This window comes from Platichthys flesus, chromosome 6, assembly GCF_949316205.1.
Source record: "Platichthys flesus chromosome 6, fPlaFle2.1, whole genome shotgun sequence".
NCBI lineage: Eukaryota > Metazoa > Chordata > Actinopteri > Pleuronectiformes > Pleuronectidae > Platichthys > Platichthys flesus.
This window is the reverse complement of record NC_084950.1, coordinates 4462714-4484657: the sequence shown is the minus strand read 5'-3', so window position 1 is coordinate 4484657 and position 21944 is coordinate 4462714. Positions and strand designations below refer to the sequence as shown.

The following is a 21944-nucleotide window of genomic DNA, read 5'->3' as shown; positions in this document are numbered from 1 at the left end:
TTTTCTCCATCTTTCTCCCTGTGTCTTCAGTCGTGTGTTTTCCATCTGTCTCTCTGTCTATCCTTTACTTGAAGCATTTCTGGGTTGACGGAAAGAGATTTAACTTTTGGAAACAGGTGACGAGATGAACGTGAGACTGCGATTTACGGAAATATCCTGTTTGTGTGATTAAAAAGAGAATTTAACGACAATTCAAATTAACAGAACACTGAAAAGGTTCAAATTTACTTCAGTCAAATTGTTTATGAAAGAGTTTTTAACTCAACCAAATTGCATGAGCAAGGTCTGTAAAATCATTTAGACTATACTGGAATGGTTTATTAAAGATGACATGCATATCTCGGTATAACAATTAACTGCTCTGTTCCCTGTTTGCTACCTTGTATTTCCTGGAGCACCTTACACATGCAAGTGAAAGAAATTATATGGTTGTCCCCATGGTTGGAGATGAACTTCATGATTGTAAAGAATAAGTTGTGAGCTGTATTTAAAACATCTATAAAGGAATTTTGCCTCGGAGTTCCCAAAGATGTGATTTGACGAATTGCTGTTTCCTGGATTGTGATATTTGTAATAAATGTATGTTCATGCTAATGTTTTTGTATGACTGTGTGATGCGTATATATATATTAATAAAATAATAAATATTAAAATTATATAAATTAAGTTGATTATAACTTATAATACTATGATTATTATTATTGTGATTTTAATTAGTTTTTTCAATATATATAATTATTATTACGAGGGGATTTAGAGTGTGAGTGTATCTTCTGATCCACCCTCCGGAGCAGAAGGTGGCGGTAGTGCGCCCATAGCTGGAGAACAAAAAGCAGCAGAAGAAGAGTCGGTGTCGGAACCAACTTTCGCACACCTTTGTTTTGCCCGGACGAAGATGAAATGCGCCTATAAATTCGCCGTTTCCTAGGCAACAACGTTACGTTCACATCATCCAGGAGAAGATCACCGCGGACAACATGGACGTCCACGAGCGAAGTAATGAAACTAAACCTGTCGCGTTAACGTTGACGCAGCTGAAGAGGACACGCACATTATTATTATTGTGACTTTGGGGAAAACAACACAGCGAACACTGCAACAGCTCGTGTGTGAAGCTAACGTTAGCTTCTGTTTACTTAGCCCACCTGCTAACTGACGTTATCGTTCACTAGCTTAGTTTTTACTCCGTGACTGGACGTCAGTGTTTAACCTGACAGATCTGTGGTTTGATATAAAGTCTGTGAGTTTTGATTAAGTGCAAATAATTAGTATAAATATCATGCATCATATTTAGCTGTTCATCACATTAAGCTGTTGCCCCATTCTCGTTTTCCAGATGTTCGCAGCTGTGTAGACAACATTGTGGAGATGGTGGACATGGACGAAGAGAACTTTGCTGTTTCCAGGTCAGTTGTTTAAATCTGTTTTCAAGCCCCAAGTCAAGTCGAGGTGATCTCAAATCAAGTTTCAAGTGATCACGAGTCAAAGTGCAGTTCAGTGATTTGGGATTGTAAAAATAATGACTTCACCAGGTCAAGGTCTTTGCTTTCTAGCTAATAACTTTATTCAAGTACATTTAATAAAGCAACCTGAGTTGAACCAAAGTGCTTAACAATCCTTGCAAAGTAAAACCAATACAAATATACATAAACAAGAATAATCATTAACAATATTAACTTTATTTTTAGAGCACTTTTCAAAACAAAGTTACAAAGTGCTGTAAGTGAAATCGAGCAAAGACAATGAGTGACATAGAAGAAGAAAAAAGGACAGAGAATGAAAACAAAAATTCTGAATTGATTTCCTCCTTCCAGTTCCTCTGCGACAGATTCTGCTTTCGATGCCGTTATCGGTTGCATAGAGAACATCATCATGGGTAAGAGATGAAACAGCTCATCTGTTTTAAATGTTTTATTAAACCTTAACTTTCCTAAACAGTAAAACAGTTTGTGAATGATGAATTCATCTTTCACACACCATCTTACCAGACTTTTCTTAAAGTCCATAAGGCAGCTGAAGATGTAGAAACATATTTGATGCTTCACACGTTCAGTGTTCTTTCAGAGGAGGAGTTTCAGCAGCTTCAGCAGAGTTTCATGGAGAAACACTACCTGGAATTTGACAACTCTGATGAGAACAAACTCTGCTACACAACCATCTTCAAAGAATATGTGAGTGATTGATGGTCTAATGTATCTTCAATATGACACACAGCTGTCTGATGTATACAGCCTTTAATAAGTTGTAAACGTATCAGCACATGTGTGATTTAGACTTTACAGCTCATTGATTTAAACGTTTCACAGAATTTCTCTCAAACTGAACTTTGTGTTGTGCAGGTTGATCGACTGGAGAAACACTTGGAGCAGCAGCTGATGGAGAGAATCCCAGACTTCAACATGAACACTTTCATAGAGCTGCTCATGTAAGATCACAACTCCTCTACTCTGCTCACACATTTGCTTAATGCACCTGTTGCTCCTAAGGAACGTTATTCCACAGCTGGCCACTAGGTGGCACACCAGTTCATTCACAGCTCCTCTCTGTTTCCTCTGCAGGCAGCACAAAGACGAGGTGGCAGGGGACATCGTTGAAATGCTGCTGACCTTCACAGATTTCATGGCCTTTAAGGAGATGTTTCTGGAATACAGAGCTGTGAGTTTTTTTTAAGATTCTTTCTCATTTAGTGGCCGTATTGACAGTTGATGCTATATTCCATACCGGTGTCTTCACCCTCTGGCCACATAGTTTGTCTAAAAAATTTCAGAATTGCTACAAATTAAGAGCACCACGTTATTCCTAAATATATATTGTAACCATTGTGATTAATACTCAAAAATCATAAATGTAGAAATATACGTACTTTATTCTAGTTTAAAGACAAGTTAAAGAAAAATTCAGAAAAATTAAGGGGGAGAAAAAATAGCTAATTTAGACATAAATGATTTAATAGTTAAATCATTGTTTATTTGTTTGAACTTCATAAACCACATATATCAGCCAACAAGTGTGCTGTTTTGTGTCAGGAACTGAGTAACACAAACTCAGAAAATTGTGACCAGCTCTCTAACCTGTGTATGTGTGTGTGCATTTCCATGTAACCCTCTCTGTGAATCTGTGTAGGAGAAGGAGGGCCAAGGTCTGGACCTGAGTCAGGGACTGGTGGTTACACCTCTAATCTCTTCAGGCCTCAAACGCAACAGCTCCCCTGAATCACAGTGATGATGAGTTGTGTTATTGACTTTTTTTTTTAACCCTGGTGTCGAGCGTGCAAAAACAGCCCCTGAAGACAATTCATTTATGCATTCCAGTGTGTTTTTTTGTATTGTTGGGATGATTGTTTAAACCTCTCTCTTGTTAAATAGTGAAGATGGAAGGATTTGACTTTGTCGTACTCCACTGGACATAAAGACTACTTGAAGTATTCACATCTCTTTTTAATTTTACAAGTGAAGGACCATCCTCTTTTTCATGTGATTTATTTTTTATTTTTATTAAGCATCTATGATCAGTAAAGATCCTGGCTGCACTGTTAGACTGTCTAAAAGATATCAACAGTTGTAGGGTACAAATCTATTTGCATCTCAACAACTCAAAGTCAGACATAATATCGTTCCACCCACTAAGCCCCCTCAATCAGATTGAACTCAGCCTTGGTACCTGGTCAATCAAAAAAATCCCAGTTTCCAGAAACCTAGAAGTTTGTTTGACCAATCACTCACTTTCAAATCACTAATCAAAAAAGTAGTCCAGTCCAAAATTAAACCAGAACTTTCACACCCGGACTTATATAAAGTAATTCACGCACTAGTCTTCTCCCGACTGGTTGACTGTAACTCCCTCTTCTCTGGCACGAGCCAAAAGTCACTCTCACGCCTCCAACTGGTTCAGAACGCAGCAGCTCGGCTTCTCACTGGTCTGAGAAGGCAACCTCTCATCACCCTGTGCTTCTCTCCATTGGCTCCCTGTCCGTATTAGAATTGATTTAAAGATTTTACTGATCCTCTATGTGCCTGCACGCAGCCTTAGATCCTCAGGTGGATCCTGCTTACTGTTCCAAAGTCGAGGTTGAAAACTGAAGGTCACTGTGTGTATTTCAACAGGGCCCCCCTCGGCTTTGGAACGTCCTACCTGAGGAGATAAGGCAGAGTCAGGGACTTCTTTTAAATCACTTCTTTAAACCCATTTTTATAGATTTGCTTTCATGTGATTCTGTGATTTCATCATTTTCTTTTCAACTTTTATTTGACTTGTTCACTTATTTTAAATGTCATTTTTACTGCTTTTACGTGTTCATTTTTTTATTTATTGTTCTTGTTTTGTTGTCAAAGCAGTTTGTAAACTGTTTTTTTTAAAGTGCTGTATAAATAAAGTTTATTATTACATATTTGTTATTACTGACTCTAGAGACAATAAAGGGAGATTACTTGTCAAACCCACCCACGACCAATCAGCAGCTGCTGCTCTAAACAGCCAAAAAAACAAATTCATGTATGCATTCCAGTGCGTTCATGTATTGGTGGGATCAACGTGTTTAAACCTCTCTCTCGTTGAAGTGGCTGTTGAACTCCACTTTCGTGTCGGCCACCTGTGTTAATGTCGTGTTTAACATAGATGGGCTAAAACATCAATGGACGCTTTTTCAAAAACTGGCGGATGTGAGGCCACAAAGGCAGAGGCCTCCAAACAGTGTGGCAACAAAGTCAACTGATCTGTTTGAAAGTGATATGTAATGTGTATAGTGATTGTGTGTGTGTGTTAGTCTGTAGGTGTGTGTGCAGGTCTGCAATCAGAAATAAGATCGACCTAGTTTCCAAGTGTTTTCTACTCATCTTAACATGAACTGTGAATGCTGTATATTTATAACACTGCTGAAATACTGTCGATATAAATTTTTTTTGGTAAATGTATATTTCCAAATAAACGAAAAAAATCCTGAAATCACTAAGAGCTTTATTAGAGCAGGTGCAAGGTCGAGTCCACACAGTTTCACTCGCATCCTCCATACAAAAAGGGTCAGCAGTGTGTGATATAAATCAGAAAAATATGTTTCACTCTATTTCCACAACTTAGCGAATCACCAGTGGAATCATATTTGAATCACTGACTGGTTTTTATTGTCTTCTGGCAAATATATTTCAATAATTAACCTCTTCATTAATCAGCCTCCACTGTCCTTTCACTTTAGGAGAACAACAACATCCTCTGTAAACAAAAAAGTAGAAAATATGCTTTCACTGTTGACGTTGCTTCATGTTTCTTCTTGATGGATAGGAACTCTTCTTTGGAGTGCACACGGGGTAAAGTATAAACTTATAGTTTGTAGCTGAAGTCCTTTTGACCAGGGTCATTGGATCATTTCCCTTCCTCTCAAACTATTTGTATTTCATGTTGCAAATCAGACTTTTATGTCTCTGGCCAGTGTTGAGATGTAACAAAGTACATTTACTTTGTCAGTGTACAATTACATTCTTCATGTATCTGTATTTGACTGAGTCATTATTTTCAGCTACTGTTAACTTTTACCCCACCAACTGAAAATATTGTTTTTTAAAATAATCAATAATTACTGGGGGATTCGTCAACTGATCCAATCATTGTGCAGATAAGATTAAACCCCGCCTCCTGCAGTGAGAACTAACCAAGCTTTGCATAATGATGTTGACGAGTGTTGCATTAGGGAATACGCTTCACCTAACAAGTACTTTAAAAGCAAGTACTTACTTTGACTCATGTACAGGGTTAGGGTTAGGGTTAGGTTTAAAAAATCACTGTCACCAGCTCTTCAACGACACGTCATGTTTCCCCTTTTACACATGGAATGCAAAAATAAAAGTTGTATACAAAGTTTATAATCACAGCATTTGTCCCCATTTTCTTTCAACAAAATGTTTTGCCAAATCCACTGTTTTCAAATATAAGTATTTTGTTGTCTTTGAATTACTGACCCTGACCCTACATCATCATTATCCCCAGTTTATGTTGGAAATCCAGTGTTGATATTCAACCTGTTCTCATAATGTGGAGGCAGAAATCTGAAAATGAATGTATGGCTATCTCCTGTCTGGTTTTGGTTTTATCTTTGAGTTAATAATGAATAGGCTGAGGTAAAGCTCTGTCTACAGTGGCAGTCGAGTGACAGTGGGTTGAAGGTCCAGTATCAACACAGGACTTTCCAAACATCCAGAGTATCTGAGGGGAAAGAAAACATAATGGAGTCTTTTGTTTCCCAGGAGCGGCGTCGCAGGTTCGAGTCCTAGGTCGGCACCGTGCTGCTGGCAGCGTTTCCTCCGTCATCCTTCCAGTCCAAGTAGGAGAAGAAAGCACTTGCGGCGTACGCCAGGGTCACCACAGCACCGAAGAACTGGACAGACAGAAGTGAACACCTCAAGTGAATTCAGGAAGCAAAGCAAATAGTCGTAAACTGTCACCTGCTGAAACATGATCAAAGGTAGAGTCACATCTTTGTGTGTCCACATCTATAAAGTTTCCAGGTACTTAACAGTGTAGAAATGCACTAATGGGCCATTATCCTCAATAAATCTGACTGTGACAGGCAGTGAAATGCAACTGATAAGAGAGTGTGATAGGACAGGGGCAGGGCTGTGTGTGTCTACGTATGTGTGTGTGTGTGCTCTGGTATAGCTGTCTTTGTGAGGACCAGCTGTAGGAGTGAGGACATTTTGGCAGGTCCTTACTTTGTGCCCCCCCCCCTTTAATGTAATGTAAATTTAGGTTAGCATTAGCGTTAGGCATTTGGTTTGGATGGGCAGGGTAAGGGGCTGGGGAATGCAATATGCAAATGACTGTCCTCACTAAGATAGAAGTACAAATGTGTCTGTGTGTGTGTGCATGTGTGAGAGAGATTATGTGACAAATGATTTAGTGGTAAACCAGCATGGACTTTGGCCTTCGGAGGAGACCATAAAATGACAAATTGACACACACACACACACACACACTCACACGTTCAAACACTCGTGGCTACATGACTTCAGAGAACATTTTTCTGATTTACATGGATTTCCCTCAAAGCTTAGTCAAACCTCAACCATAGCTACTAATAACCTTAACCCAACCCTAACTTGAATCTCACACTAACCTTGTACAACATCTTCAGGTCCCCACAACATGAGTAATACCTGGACCACACACACACACACATACACACACACACACACACACACGCACGCACGAAGAGGGGAGGAGCCAGTCGTAACTTGGGCTTAAAGTTAACAAAGGCACATCACTTGCTTTCCAACCATATGATAAATAAGATGATAAGACAGCCCCCCCCACGCCTCGATCTTTCCTGCCTCTCCCAGTTTCTTTACATTCTGGGTGTGTATCCAGTCCACAGACTCAGATAAGAACAAATAGAAATACTCAACACACATGTACCAGCCTGGATTTCTGTTTGCTGATCTCAGCTGCATCACAGTGTATTGATTGTGATGCACATTTAACCAGTTGTTTGTATTCTGGTCTGTGTGAGCAGTGTGTGAGCAGTGTGTGTGTGTGGGAAGGGGGGGGAGGGGGTCTTACAGCGGCGGCTGCAATATGTCCATAGAAATAGTAAAATTTGTTGACAGTTGCTGCGTTGGCCAGGAAGGCGGAGAGATAGATGACGGTGGCGATGCCGTTATACGCCATCACCTAGAAGACCAGAATCATTGGTTACGATTCAGACAATAATTCATGGAGCTTCATGAAAGAGAACAAAATTAGGTGCATTTCGTTGACTGATATCTATGAGTTGGTGAAATTTGGTGCAGTGGGATTGAATCAAAGGGGCTGAAGTCTAAAAACGTTCTCCCCCGTTTCCCCACCTACCGTGAGGGGCCAGGGGACGGCGCTGAGTTTCCGCTGGGCACCAAACAGCAGCATGAAGAAGAGGATGGTGGTGAGGATCCACAGAGTGACGGCCACAAACATCACCCAACCGTACGCTGGCACATGCGTGTAGTTGGTGCTGGCTATCAACGCCCACTGGAGCAGCCCCATAACCTAGAGAGGAAGAACAGAAAAGAGAGAGGGGAGAAGAGGAAGACAATTATAGATACTGAATAGAAGAGAACATCTATGAATAAATAGAATGATAAGGCAGAGACGCTAGCAAACAGTTGCTCATTTACACATTCAAACAACACGGAGCAGCATTAGCTACTTACCACGTCCTGAGAGAAATATCTGACTCTTCAGCTGCTAAATGCTTCTCTTCATTTTGTCTCACGTTAAAGAAATTAAGCCAAACGAGTTCAGGGGTCGATCGAGATGTTTTGTTTCCACTTATCTAAGTTTGGACTCAAGTGGCGAATCAACATTTAAGCCCTGTGCGTGTTTATAAACAAGACCAGGACTCTGGCCCATGCCTGTAGAGCAGAGGGACTCACAACAGTCTCGGCCTTGTGCATTAACAGCACTGTCATGTCTGAAATTTAAGCCTGAAGCTCCTGTCTTTGCCCCAGTGTCTCCCTGCATCTGTCCCATGAGAAAGAGCATGAAAGGACAGTCTATTATGTATGCAGGGATCCAGTTTCAACTTTTACACACATTCACGCTCACACGCATACAAACGCACACACACACACACACAGATACACACACACACGCAGCAAATTGTTGCAGTGATCCACAACCTGAGTCTAAACTGCTTGTGTTGATATTTCATCGTTACAAAAATCACTTCTCTGGCCACTCATAATTTGGGGAAATACATTTATCTATTTTGGAGTTTGATGAGAACGTACAGGTGAACTATTCCAGACGGTTATGGCGCTGACAGTATAAACCCGATCCCCCCGCCCCCCCCGGATGATCAGCATTGACCTTCATCACGATATCGTTTTACGAGTCTCACAAAGTCTCAGTGCTGCGTTCGTATCATAATGATGCATCAAGACTTCCAGCAGCTGACTTGACACAGTTTCTTTCTATTAGACATTGATATATACCTCTTATAAAAAAAAGGGTTATTACTTCCCTAATAATCAGGAATTAATAATCATTTAGTAATGATCAAGAACACACCCAGAAGATAAACTGTCGAGGATTGAGATCAGGAATGTGTGCTACAGGATCCAGAACCTTTACAAGGATCTGTTAACAGTCAATTCCTTCCTACTATTCCGGATTCGGAGGTTTTGTCACAGAAGAAGTTAACACATTCCGGGAGACAAACAGTATAATAGCAGACAGGTAGAGTTAGGGAGCAGCTGGAGAAGATAGTGGAACACTGAGCAGCCAGAGCCATTATTTCCCTCTGGAGTAGGTGGAGAACAATACAGAGCTAAAAGCACATGACTCCTGGTTAGTGTTAACTTTTCTCTTAAAAGTCAAATCACAGGCCTTGTGTTGTGGTTTATAACTTTTCTTTAATGGATAATCTTATGTCTACTACAGTGAGATAATGTGTCCTGGTTATTGGATGACTGTAAGGACTTTTGTCTCTGTAACCAACAGAAGGGGTCTATATGCATTCCTTAGATAAGGTTGTTATGAAGCCCTAGTTAAGTTTAGCTGGTGTATCAGAATTACGCAAAAACGACTTCACTGATTTCTATTTGAATTGTATGGAGGGGTGGGCCATGACGTGGGGAAGGTGGAACAGGTGGATCAGGGGTCATGTTTAACTTTTCTCGAACATGGTGAGGTAGGGCGTTGGAGGAGTTATGTGTTCTCCGAGTGCCGCCCTAGTTTACACAGGAACAACGTAAGGAAAGCTTGGATATGTTTGGAGAGCTTGTTTATCTGCACACGCATACACGCACACAGACACACACACACACACACACACACGCACACACCATTTCATATCTACTATGTTAATATTTCAGAGTGATTAAATGAGGAACACACAAACTATGAAAGCTGCTGACTACTGCCCAGCTGGCTTCACTACTACAACACCATCAGAAGCATCACTGTCACATGCAACTTCCCCACTAGCTGTCACCTACCTGTGCACACTGAGCCTCTAACAGTCACATGCAGAACAAACATTAGCTTTGTCCCTGTTGCCTCGCGGGCTGTAGGCTCAGTGTCATTATTTAACACAACGCCTGTTTAACGTAACAACTCTCGACAAAGCTACAGTTGGTCAGTTAAGACTGAAGAAGAGGTGAAACGTCAAGAAACTGACGATGCCATGACGGAGACTCCTCACAGATTTGTTCAGTGGAATCTATGGTGAGATGGTGTGAGTGGTGTCAGGATAAGAGAGGGATCAAAGGTCGCCTGCACCCGTCAGTCACATGTTGTCTAGAGCAAATACATCATTAGAGGGGGAAATGAGCTGGAGCTGAATGTCCTGAACGGCCTATTATGCTCATCACTTCTCTTCTCCATTCAGTCCTCAACCAACTTTAAAGTCACCTTCCCGCTCTCAGTTCTGAAACAAACGGACATGAGTGTGTGCAACAAGAAGACGGAGGATTCGACGAGTGACTGTTCTGTTTTGTTGACAGAGAGCAGGTGACATTTGTGATGCACAAACAGAAACTGGTCGGCTTACGTTTAAATCCCTAGAGCACTTTGTTTATACGAATGGAGCAGAAATCAGATATCCTTGTGTAGTGCTGCTGTAATGTGACAAGAACATTATCACAATTAACTCACCCTGGATAGCGAGTATAACCGGATCTATATCAGGTCCTAGATCCCTCACACTCTGTTCTACATGTGTTCTTCAGTCTCTTGCAAAAAATCTAGATAAACTAAAGATTTAAAGATTAATTTACGTGTCACAATAAAAAAAGATGACACTGCTATAGAGTTTACCTAGGAGTTAAAACCATAGGTATATTTAATAGTTGTCTTAATTTTAAACAATGATATATTATGATAATATTATGAGTCTATTTGTCTTCTTTGTAAACCTTAAATTAATCCACAGGTGTTTTCAGTCGCTCAACACAAACAGAACAGAGGAAAGAGAAGAGAAGAAGTTGGGTCTACAGAACAGAGCAGAGCTGGAAACAGGTTCATTGTGATCGGCATCTGTTACGTACTATTTCAGTGATCATGAGGATGGCTGGGATGCTTCGGATAAAGACCACGTCCATCTTGGTGGTGACGTTAGCAGCCAGACCTCGGAGGCTGTTGCCCCCCTGCTGAGTGTTCTGGGAGTTGGGGGAACTGGTCTCAGTTGCGACTTTGGACGGGAAATCCGCCATGATCACGCAGCTTGTCTGAAGTCGGGTGTCTCAGAAACTCCTTCAGGCTGTGGTACAGTCTCAGATGGAAATTTTCCTTCCTGGAACAGTTTTCACTCCCAATGAAATGCCCTAATGGTTTGAGGATCCTGGAGCCATCGGCCTCAGGGAGGTCCAGTTACATCCAAAACACAAATATCACAAGAAACATCAAAGTACAACGTCTTTGTAGAAAAAAAAGTCCCCGGAATGAAAGACGAGCCCTTCAGTGAAACCTCCAGGTTCCGATACTCAGTCTCCACCTGCTCTGACAGGTGTCTGATGGTGTGTGACTCTCTCTACACCTCCCTCCTCTCTCTCTCTCTCTCTCTCTCTCTCTCTCTCTCTCCCTCTCTCTCTCTCGTCCGTCTGCTCTCCCTCTATCTGCCCCTGGCACCTCCCATATGGCTCCTGCCTTTCACCTGAGTGACTTATTAATGTGTTTAAAAACTGGGAGGAGGTTGGATATGGATGGATTGGAGAAATAAAAGGCTCAGTGACACCCTCTTTTTGTGAGTGATATGCGCATATGTGTCCTTCACATGTGTCTTGATAAGATGCAAGGTTGAGGCACTACTGCGGCTAATAATTCACTTTTTAACTTGTTGTTGTGGGGTCATCCCATTTTAAATTCTGAAAGTCTGAAAATAAAATGCAAAACATTAAAGTAGACATATTGTTTTCATATTCAAGGTTTACATGCTCTAACGTTTATAATTAAATTTCCCCAGAGTGTCCATTGCTGCAGCTCCTCTTTTCAGCTTGTGTCTGAAACACTTGTACTTCTGGTAAAAAGGCTGTTACAATAGTCAAGATGAATTAACAGAACCTCTCTGTGTCTTTAAAGGTTAAAATCTATCAAATTTGAGATGATAAAAAACATTTTCGTGTTCTGCTCCAAAGTAAAATCTCTGTCAAACACGGTTCTTTGCAAAAGGATGGTGTGATCTAATATTAAACCAGCAGATAGCAGTATTTGTTTGTCAAGTTCTCTGATCCAATACGAATGATCTCAGTTATGTCTGTGTTCAGCTGCAGAAAGTTTCTGGACATCCCATAATCTCAGAAAGACTGCTGTTTATAGAATAAGTACAACTCTTTAGAAAAAGATTTATACCTGACAAGAGGAAAGACACTAAAACACGACATATGTTTCTTTTATATTGTAAATACACAGCAAAAACAACCATCACATTTACATCAGTCTAGAAGTACTTGTACTTTACTTGAGGATTTTTTGTTTATTAGTTGCTACTTGTGTACAACTTTTTACGCCACTGCATTTACAGGAGACTGGGATCAAACCACCAACACTCTGGTTAGTGGTTGACCCACTCCTCACCCACGGACACCCAAGTGTTACTGTCTCTGCCCCCTGCTGGCCCGAGAGGCCACATTACATTTCACCAATGTCCTGTTTGCTCTTCTCCTCAGATGAACTGCGATTGGCTGATGAGAGGAAACATTTCCTTTTTGCTGCAGCAGCGTGTCCAGCGTCACCTCTCGAGTGGGAGACCTGGTGAGTTCTTTAAATCTACTGCAGCTGTAAACGGTTGTTTTGCATTTACCTGCAGAAGTTCAGCAAAGTTCATGAACCAGCCTGTCACGTGAATCTCTACCTACGCACTTCAAGGAGACGCAGCAGCTAACATTAGCTCACTTCGAAAGGTCACACAAGCGTCTGCCTATTTTCCATATTTAACTTGTAAAGCACCTTGTCTCTGTTTTAAAAAGGTGTTATATCATTATGTACAATATTCCAATTCTTACATTAATGACCAGTCAGACCAATAACATAAATGGAACACAAACTTTATTTTTTCAGCATAAACAACCATAATTATTGTAAAAATGTATAAATATTTAGAATACATAAAAGAAATAGAGCTCTTTTTTAATCATGTGTGGGCTAGCATAGTGCAAAATAGGTAATGAAGAAACACAACAAGCATCGGTTTACTTCAGATACTTTTCAGAAATATGTTTTAAGCCTGAACCTCATGACCGAGGCCCCTGGTGGTTTTCATTTAATGTAGTCAGTAAGCGATGATGATAATGACAAAGAACAAATGGCACTCAGAAGGAATATAAAAATATAAAAAATGTTTACGTATTTGTCATGTGGACAACATGCCACGTGTTGTTTCTTATATTTCCACTTGGACGTCCAGTGTCAGACATAATGCAAAGTACGAAATGCTCAAATACTTGATAACTTTAAATGAATCTAGTGTTTTTTGACCAATAGATGTTGACATGTTTATCCTTCACGCTTCACTTTTAAAATAAACACTATAGACCTAATCCTTTTTGTTTTCCAAATCTTTTTCAAACAGGACCATTATGGTTATCTAATCAACGGTTTCAGACCGATTCGATGTCTGTTTTTTTAAGAAAACCTACTAAACACGTTTCTCTTGCGGACGACCACTGTCGCGATTCCTTTCACATCCTTCAGCCTGTCAGAGTCAAAGTCCACCAGCAGCTTCCTCACCCCGACCCTCATGGGCGAGAAGGAGATCTTGACAGCCACCCTCTGGCCTGGAGCGATGTCACCTCTGAGAGAGAAGTGATTTCATGTTAAAAGCAGTTACTACATATAGAAGAAATAGGTACAACAAAAATAAGAGATAACATAAAAGCAAAACATATCGATATATAAAAATACAAAGAGACAACATCAAATAAAGGAAAGTCTGTCAAAATGGGTGTTAAGAGGGGATTTAAGAGATCTCCATCTCTGCAAGTCTGATCTCCTCTGGCAGGTCATTCCAACCCACACAGAAAAACTGTCTGGCCCACATCTCACATTCCACATCTGCCCCTCATACCACGGGGAATTCAAATCCTGTGTGGGAAGCCAAGGGGCTGTGATGTGAGCTGCTATGTAGACCAAGGCAAGCTTGAAAGTGATCAGTAAAATGTTAAAATCAATTCTAAACCATACAGGAAGCCAATGGTGCAAAGCCAGGATTTGGATGATGTGAGTCCATCGAAAAAACAAGAAGACGTTAGAAGACGTTGAAGTAAGAATACTCAGTTTTTGTGATCGGTTGCAATTACAGCATTAAATCACCAACTTTGTTTTTCTTCTATATGCATGATCGATTTTTGTGTAATGCCTCGTCAGCACTTACTTGACATATATCGGAGCTGAGAGTAGTAGTCCGGACCCCTCTATGGTGAACATGCCACGCTTTAGTGGGACAGCTAGAGGATTGGTGAAGGAGATGAGGGCTGTCACCGTCTCCTGAACAACAGAGCTCCCAGATACCTGGAGCAAGACAAGACAGCTTAGTGTTCAACTGAAGCAGAACATTACAGAAGAGGTATTGACCAAGGAAAATATTGTATTTAGTTTCCTCCACCAAGTTCACTCCTCTCTGTGGGTTGGTTGGTTGTTAGCAGGATTGATCATAAACCTCTGGACAGATTAGCTTGGTGAAGTGATGCAGTATTGATTAGGCCCACACACACACATCCAACAGACAACATGGAAGAATCACACTTTGGCGGACTGCTCCTGTTTGTCAGATCTGTGCCACATGTCAACGAAAGGTGCCCCAAATTAGTTTTGTGCTATTTAAGCCATATTATAGGTTCATATCAGATTGTAGCAGAGAGCACAGCATATTTGTTCCCGTAATTTGGGCCACATTTACAGTTTTGCTGATTCGCAACTCAGGGCTGACTTCCATTTTGTTTGGACCACAAGAAGACCAAAGGAGCCTTATCATTGCCTGAACTGGCCCATGACCGCATTTAAGTTTGCTGCTGATCCAGAGTAGTGGATGGATCCTAAGTGGATTCTTCCGTTACCCATATTGCAAACTTCGATCAAGTTGCGTGATAATCCGCTGACTAGTTTTTGCATTATCTTCCTGACAAACAAAGAAGCCACCCAACAATCAAATGGACTGGTGACACCATAACCTCCTTGCTTGAGGTAAAACTGAGCAACGACGTGGGCGGGCACAGTGTGTACCCACCTGTACAAGGAGTTCAGGCATGCTCAGTGGAATGTTGGTCACAGTCATGACGGGTTGGTTCTCCCCTGGAACCTCCACGAGGGCTTTCACCCTGATCAGGTGGTGCTCAGAGACACAGTTGACGTAGTCGTCGTAGCGCAGACGCAGCACTTCCTTGTGGGCTGAACAAAAATATGAAATATAAATGATATATTGGGGAACAAGTGTGTGTCTAGGTCAGACACAGAGGTTTTCTTGTTTCAGGATATGTCTGCACGAGAGGCCTTTGAGGGTTTGTTTGAGCGACTAACTTTTGTGAGCCGGCACGGTCACCGTGGTCGCCTTCCTCTGACACTCCCCTTGATAGATGGAATTGTAGGTTACGGCGGCAGCCAGGATGATCAGCTGAGCATTGGCCTCTTTCTTTCCGCCATTCTTCACCTGTGGACAGAAATGATCCATCATCAAAGAGGAATACACACTCTACATCCTTCAATCCATCCATTCATGCATCTGAACACTCGTACCTCAACTATCACATCGAAGTCGGTGCCAAACACAGGTTTTCCGTGCTTGATTGACAGCTGCAGCTGCAGTTGTCGTGGTTCTACTTGGTCATAGATCGGCTCTGTGACTCGGTGTCCGGCCTTCTCGTACACCTCTCTCTCCTTCTTGGAGCCTGCAGAGAAGATGAAGTTGATGTCATTATGAATAAAGGTCAATCAGGTTCTGTTGTGAACCTGTTGATCCTGATCCATCTGCTCCTCTCCGTGCAACTTCCTGACAAACCTTCAGGGTATTTGTAGAGGTGCGTGACATCCTCCCTGTAGTCGCCGTAAACACTCTTGGTGCTGATGTTCTTCCCGACACTGCTGTGTTCCGCCTTGATCTGTAACAAAAACTCTCCTGATCACCCTAACCCTCAATAAACGGTAAACCTTCTTAAAAGGTCAAGCCTATTAATATAATTCTTATTTTAAAATTTCCTGACATTAATAAAGCTCCTACCTTCCTCCTGTGGCCCTCTGGTCCAACCATCCAGTAGACGATGTCAGCGTTCACCTCGGCGAAGACAAACGGAGCGTCGTACTTTGCGTTCAGATTTCCCTCCTTGATGGCGTTGAGTGGACACGGGCCGCAGCAATACTCACCTGAAGAGCAACAATGGGATTGTAGTGGATTAAATGTTTTCTTTAAAATCAAATAGTTTTAATAACGATGACAGTTCCCTGTGATTTACATAATAGCTCTGATACCGTAATTTTACTATTATATGATACGAAAGAAAACAAGTGCTGACCGTCCTGAGAAAAAGAAGAAGGACAGAAATGATAAATGTACCATCACTCAGTTCTTGAGGGGTGGGGTCCAAAACCTGCCAGCCGCCATTCCCTTGAGGGAGGTCGTCTCGCCTCATCCAGGACTCGACCCAACAGTGGAAGTTCCTGACAACACCAGGACAAGGAGATGGAAAATAATTCATATTTTCGTTTGGTTGGTGTGTGTGTGTGTGTGTGTGTGTGTGTGTGTGTGTGTGTGTGTCCTACCAGCTGCTGTCCTTCTTGCCAACGCTCTCCATACTTTCGTTCACCAGGATATCTATTGAGAGGTTTCCATCGACATCGTGGGCTGAGTCGAAGTTAGTGATGTGTCGTGTTGGGATTCCCAGACAACGCAGCACTGGGAAGAAAACAGCAAAACTTAAGACTGGACTATTTGTTCCTCTTTCCTAAGATAAAGTATTCCTTTCCTGTCCTTTGCTTTCCTTTCCTTATTTAAACAATTTAGTCCTTTCCTCTTCAAGAGCAATTTTCCTTGAAAAGGCCTCACCTGTGCAAGCGACAGCAGCAAACACCCAGCACTGGCCATATTTGACCGACCCACCCTTGTTCCACTGCTGAAGGATGGGTACGCTGCCGGTCCATCGATATGGTGCAAGCCCGCCTGTGTATGGCTCCTGCCACTGACCAGTCAACACCCCCTTGTCCCCGTTAGAGTTCACCTGGACAGGTGGAGACAAAGCAAAGCTTACTGTCATAAGGTGGTAAATTTGCAGACAAACAGAAAAGGACTTTTCAGACGTTTACATATGAAGAACGCAGAAAGAGATTTCCGAGTCTGACGAGTTCATAACAACTTGATCATTCAACTGAGGGTTAACAAAAAGCCAGGTTTATATCGACACATACGAAACATATTTATCACATACAAGCCCTCCAACAACTTCAGGTCATGTCTGCGAGCAACTTACGACTAAGTATCAGGACATTTACATTTGGGAATTAGGTTTTCAAGAACGGATTTGTTACGGAGATCGACTGGAGGATCATTGTGGGAGATCATAGGCATCCTTTGGCCTCTTAATTTTAACAGCTCACCCCATATATTTACAAAAAGGGATCGAATTCTCAAAGTTTTCCCACATGCACAGAAATGAGGACGTCCAGCTGTTCTGGAGCAAATGTCTAAAGCTGTCAATTCAGAGTGATGGTGCAATGTAAGTGTAAAAGAAGCACACAATCCAAGATGTTTACAACAATGCAGACATCTTGTTCTGCTTTTGTTGTTGTCAGGGTGTGGCCGAATTATAATGCTGCGACTGCAACCGCGGAAGGCCACGCAGCTGCATCGACGGACTCGTTTTGGTTTATGCTTCACTAACGTGTTGCGCGTGTTGCAACGCAATTCACTGCCAGAACACTAGGCGGAGTAACGTTGTTTGTCGAAGACAAAACACGCAAAGAAGAGACGTCTTCTTCTTCGTCGACTGTTTGTTTAGATCGCAACTCCGGCTCCTCATAGCCTATTTCTGCCGGACAAATCGGCCAGTCAGTGACGGGTTATACAAGTTGGTCCATATTCGTTCTTCTAAATCTTCCATGATTTCCGCGTATTGTAGGGCATGAAACCAGAAACTAGCCTCCGGACGGGATGTAGTAAGCAGACCAATCACAAGCCTTGCGGGCTGCGTGAGGCTCGCGTCACTTTGTCGTGTAGTTGGCGGACCCACGCAAGCCGCCAGAGGGCACGAAAGGGGCGTGTTGCATATCTTGCGTGCATGCGTGCAACCCGACTATAATTCGGCCGAGATCGTCACCATCGCGGTGATCATCCTGCTGACATAGACGGGGTCAGATCTCTTCTCAAGGTCCAGCTTTGAGTTCTTCACGGCGTCCTTGGAGTGGTCCAGAACTTTAAAACAGATGTCCATCACGTAGTCCTCAAACTGAGAGGGAAACACAAACAGAAAATTAAACATTTTAAATCACATTTGTCTCTGTCTGGTCCGTTGCACCATCTCCTGTCTATGTGCCATCTATGTGTTTGCCTGTCAGGCCCGCACACACCCTCCATGTTTGTCTTCCCCTCTGTGCTCCCAGAGACAAGCCTGTGTTTGTGTGGTTTGGGGACATTCTGACACCTCCTGCTCAGAAGTTTCCTCCATCCAACAAACTCATGTCCTGACATAGCTGGAGCGCCAGCGTCTCCGCTGTCACGCTGCTGTGACAATTCACACAGGGCCCCGATTCGCCTGATAGACACAGAAAGACTCAATCCAGGGTGTGTGTGTGTTTGTGTGTGTGTGTGTTTTACCTGTCCATAATTCCAGGGCTTGTTCCTGATGTCATTCCAGGCTCCCATGTAAATGATCCCATCCTCATTCATAATATACTCCTGCAGCATCTTTTCATCTGGGTGGTAGACAGCATCATCTGACACACACACACACACACACACACACACACACACACACACAAACACACATTACTGCCATAACGTTAAACACAGAGATTCAAGAAAGAGATAGACTGACAATATTCAAGTCTACCATGACCGGACCTGTTGAGTTTGTTAGATTAGATTAGATTAGATTAGATTTCTTTATTTATCCACACAATGGGGAAATTCACTTGTTACAGCAATGATAGAAAAACAGAATTTGAGTAACAGTGCAGAAGCACAATAAAAAAAAAAAGAAAAAGATCACAGTATGTACACAGCATGTGTGGTGATATTTTTTTTTTACTTTTTTAAACATTGCAATACAGGTGATTTCCTTTTATAGATCTTCTGAAATGAGGAATGTTAGCGGGACTGATTGATTTCTGCCCTGATTATTTCCTCCTTTGGTGGGGCTGCATATGTGCGTACACACACACACACACACACACTCAGACCTGCTATCACTTGACTCGTGCTAAGAGTTATAATTGCTCTGTGGTCTTACCTCTGCACCAGGGGTTAAAGAGCAGGTGGAACCCAATCTTCTCAGTCTTCTTCACGATGTGTCCGTCCGATGACGTGATCGACACAGTCAGATGGTACTCGCCAATGATGGCGTCCGCTGGACTGTGAAGAGTCAGCAGAATTTCATCCTGTGCTCCCTGCTGGTTAAACCACCACTTATCTCCAGCCTCGAACTCCTTCTGCACCTTGATCACCACCTCGTCTTTCTTACCTGGAGAAGCATTAGGAAACATTGTGTCACTTAAGAAATAGATTGTGGAAGCATCAGTCCAGCTGCTTGCTGGTCATCCAGGAACCTGGTGGACGTCCGGACCCTGGGGCATGCTGGGAAAATCCTAGATCTAAACCAAAATACTGTTGAAATCAGTGTCTACAAGTGAATTTAGTTCTCAATGTAATAGAAGAGAGAAATCTAACAATGGTCTTTAACTCCTTATATGTACGTCTATTGAGGAGGTTTCAACCCTGCTTGTTTGTTTGTTTGATTGTAAGTAAGAATACACAAAAACAAATCAGAAGGATGTTGTAATGGTTGTAAAGGAAGATCACATTCAATGTTGGAGCGGATCCAGAATCCTTTTTTTCCCCAACAATTACGTAGTTTTTCCAGGAACTAATTTATGGATTTTCATGAACATAATCCAGTATATAGGGAACTGGTGTCTACGGGTGTGTGAAATGTGGTTGAATTCAGGGGAAGTGTTCCACTACGTACATTTATTTCCACTGAAAAGGATGGGGCCTGGACCTGGGAAGAACCTAGGTTTAGTCAAGTAAGGAAAGCAAGGGACATATCCAGTATTTAAAAATATTTTCTTTAAGTATGTTTTATGCCAAATAAATAATTTATTTGAGTATTTCGTGTTTTTTTTTTCATAATTCTGCTACAAGAACCAAACGTGTATTTTAGTTTTCATTACTATTATTATAAAAGCTTTGAAAATGTCTTTTATAATGAACTCACATTGTGAAACATTACTCTATACACAAGACGCACATTGATGCAACAGACGTATTGAAATGTATTGACCCCAGCAGAATGTCACAGGTTGTGCTGCACTCACCGAGGTGCAGGACCAGCTCCAGATGGTCCTTCGGGGTCAGCGAGTCGGAGCACTGCAGGGATATGGAGAAGGGCTGCCCCCTGCGGACGATCAATCGCTCCCGATCAATCTCCCTGGTGCGGTGAAGCAAGTTGTTTTCATGACTTCTCACATCCACGTTGGGGATCAGACCTAACAGCCCAACGGAGACAAAGTTCATCAGTGGACATGCAGGATTGCAGGATTGCTGCCTGTAGCTGTTGCTTAATAAAATACTGCCAGTCATTGAGAGAGTTTCCCTTTTTCGCTGTGACCTCACAGAGAAGACGGAGAAATGTCGACAATAGGAAAAATTCTTAGTTGGATCAACCTAAAACCTGCTTCTTATAGGGTGAGTCTGATCGATGTTTGAGCTAAAAAGCTGCCCTTGCAATTGCTGCAGGAATTCCGATGGGTCAAATCACAGGCAAGTGTCAAGTCATACATCGGCACATTCTTCATGTGGAATATAAACTCCCATAACAATATGATGGATAGATGAACAGTCCACTTACCGTTGTGATAGGCCATCGCAGATCTTTTTTCTCGTCTTCTAAAAGTTGCTCCTCCAAACTCTTCTCTTCGCTGCTCGGTCAGTCCTGTATTTATATCCAGCTCAGGTCCGACCCTCCCTCCCGCCTGCTCTGATAAACACTCACCCCCAAAATCCTCCCTCACTCCTCCACGCCTTCCTCTGTGCCCTCTGACATCACTTACCAAAACCCTGCGTGTGTGTTTGTGCGTGTGTGTGTGTGTGTGTGTGTGCGTGTGTTTGTTTGCCATGTATGAATGTCCCTTTAAAAAAGCCTTCCTCATCCTGTTTGCGACACTTGGGCCTTGGTCGCTGTTTGTGTTGAAGGTTGAATCCTGATGAGTAATAAACAGATCATATTTTTCTCTTATAAGACTCTTACTCAAGAACACATGAAATTGAACTCTTGCGTGTATGACCCCTCTTCTGGAACGTCGGGTTTATGTGCACTAACCAGGGTTACGTGATTGCTCGGCCTCAGGCAAGCCTGGTTATATCTCCCCTGCATTCACTTCCCTTCATTGTCTGCCTGCACATTTAGAAATACTTTGAAAGATGCTGTTGACCTTCCAGGGGCCTGCAGGGGTTGGCACTGAGCTCCTCACCATCCCGTAGCCTGAGTTCTCCTGATAAGGCTCTATTAGACATTTCTCATTTAAGACCTAAAAAACATCTGGCCCCTGCTGTCGGGACCAGACCTACGGAACAGTTCACCTGCAGAACTAAGACTTAAAATGTCAATAACAGTTTTTAACTCCTCTCTCTCAGCATTTTATTTTGACTGAAAGACTTTACACAATCGTTTTTAGTCATTACTTATGGTTTACTTATCTTTTATACTATTATATTGCTGTTGCTTTGAAATTATGTTGTGTTATGAAATATTTATTGAGGAGGGAAGCTTGATTGATGGGAGTGCTGG

General features: G+C 42.1%; 3 protein-coding genes across 4 annotated transcripts; 1 reads left to right on the top strand and 2 right to left on the bottom strand.

Annotated features, from left to right (window-relative positions):
• Window positions 1–859: 859 nt before the first annotated feature.
• Window positions 860–4383, top strand: arl2bp (ADP-ribosylation factor-like 2 binding protein). Of its 2 annotated transcripts, none has more exons than XM_062389857.1 (7): window positions 860–996; window positions 1337–1406; window positions 1815–1876; window positions 2065–2171; window positions 2340–2425; window positions 2559–2655; window positions 3124–4383. In XM_062389857.1, exons 1-7 carry the CDS (start codon window positions 978–980, stop codon window positions 3220–3222), a joined length of 540 nt encoding a protein of 179 aa, XP_062245841.1. In that variant the 5' UTR covers window positions 860–977; the 3' UTR covers window positions 3223–4383. The 2 variants fall into 2 exon arrangements, with proteins under 2 accessions (XP_062245841.1, XP_062245842.1); XM_062389858.1 differs by lacking the exon at window positions 860–996 and adding an exon at window positions 1020–1240.
• Window positions 4384–4936: 553 nt separating this feature from the next.
• Window positions 4937–11526, bottom strand: pllp (plasmolipin). The gene is made up of 4 exons (XM_062389856.1): window positions 11010–11526; window positions 7834–8007; window positions 7546–7656; window positions 4937–6364 (listed from the first exon to the last, which is right to left on the bottom strand). The coding sequence occupies exons 1-4, from the start codon at window positions 11172–11174 to the stop codon at window positions 6257–6259; spliced, it is 558 nt and encodes a 185-aa protein (XP_062245840.1). The 5' UTR covers window positions 11175–11526; the 3' UTR covers window positions 4937–6256.
• A 1462-nt stretch (window positions 11527–12988) lies between these two features.
• Window positions 12989–21114, bottom strand: tgm2l (transglutaminase 2, like). Its single transcript, XM_062390206.1, has 15 exons — window positions 21006–21114; window positions 20473–20643; window positions 19389–19619; window positions 18755–18873; window positions 18258–18386; window positions 16991–17162; window positions 16708–16840; window positions 16502–16605; window positions 16169–16311; window positions 15950–16049; window positions 15688–15839; window positions 15472–15601; window positions 15182–15342; window positions 14330–14466; window positions 12989–13750 (listed from the first exon to the last, which is right to left on the bottom strand). The coding sequence occupies exons 1-15, from the start codon at window positions 21019–21021 to the stop codon at window positions 13582–13584; spliced, it is 2067 nt and encodes a 688-aa protein (XP_062246190.1). The 5' UTR covers window positions 21022–21114; the 3' UTR covers window positions 12989–13581.
• Between the last annotated feature and the right edge of the window lie 830 nt (window positions 21115–21944).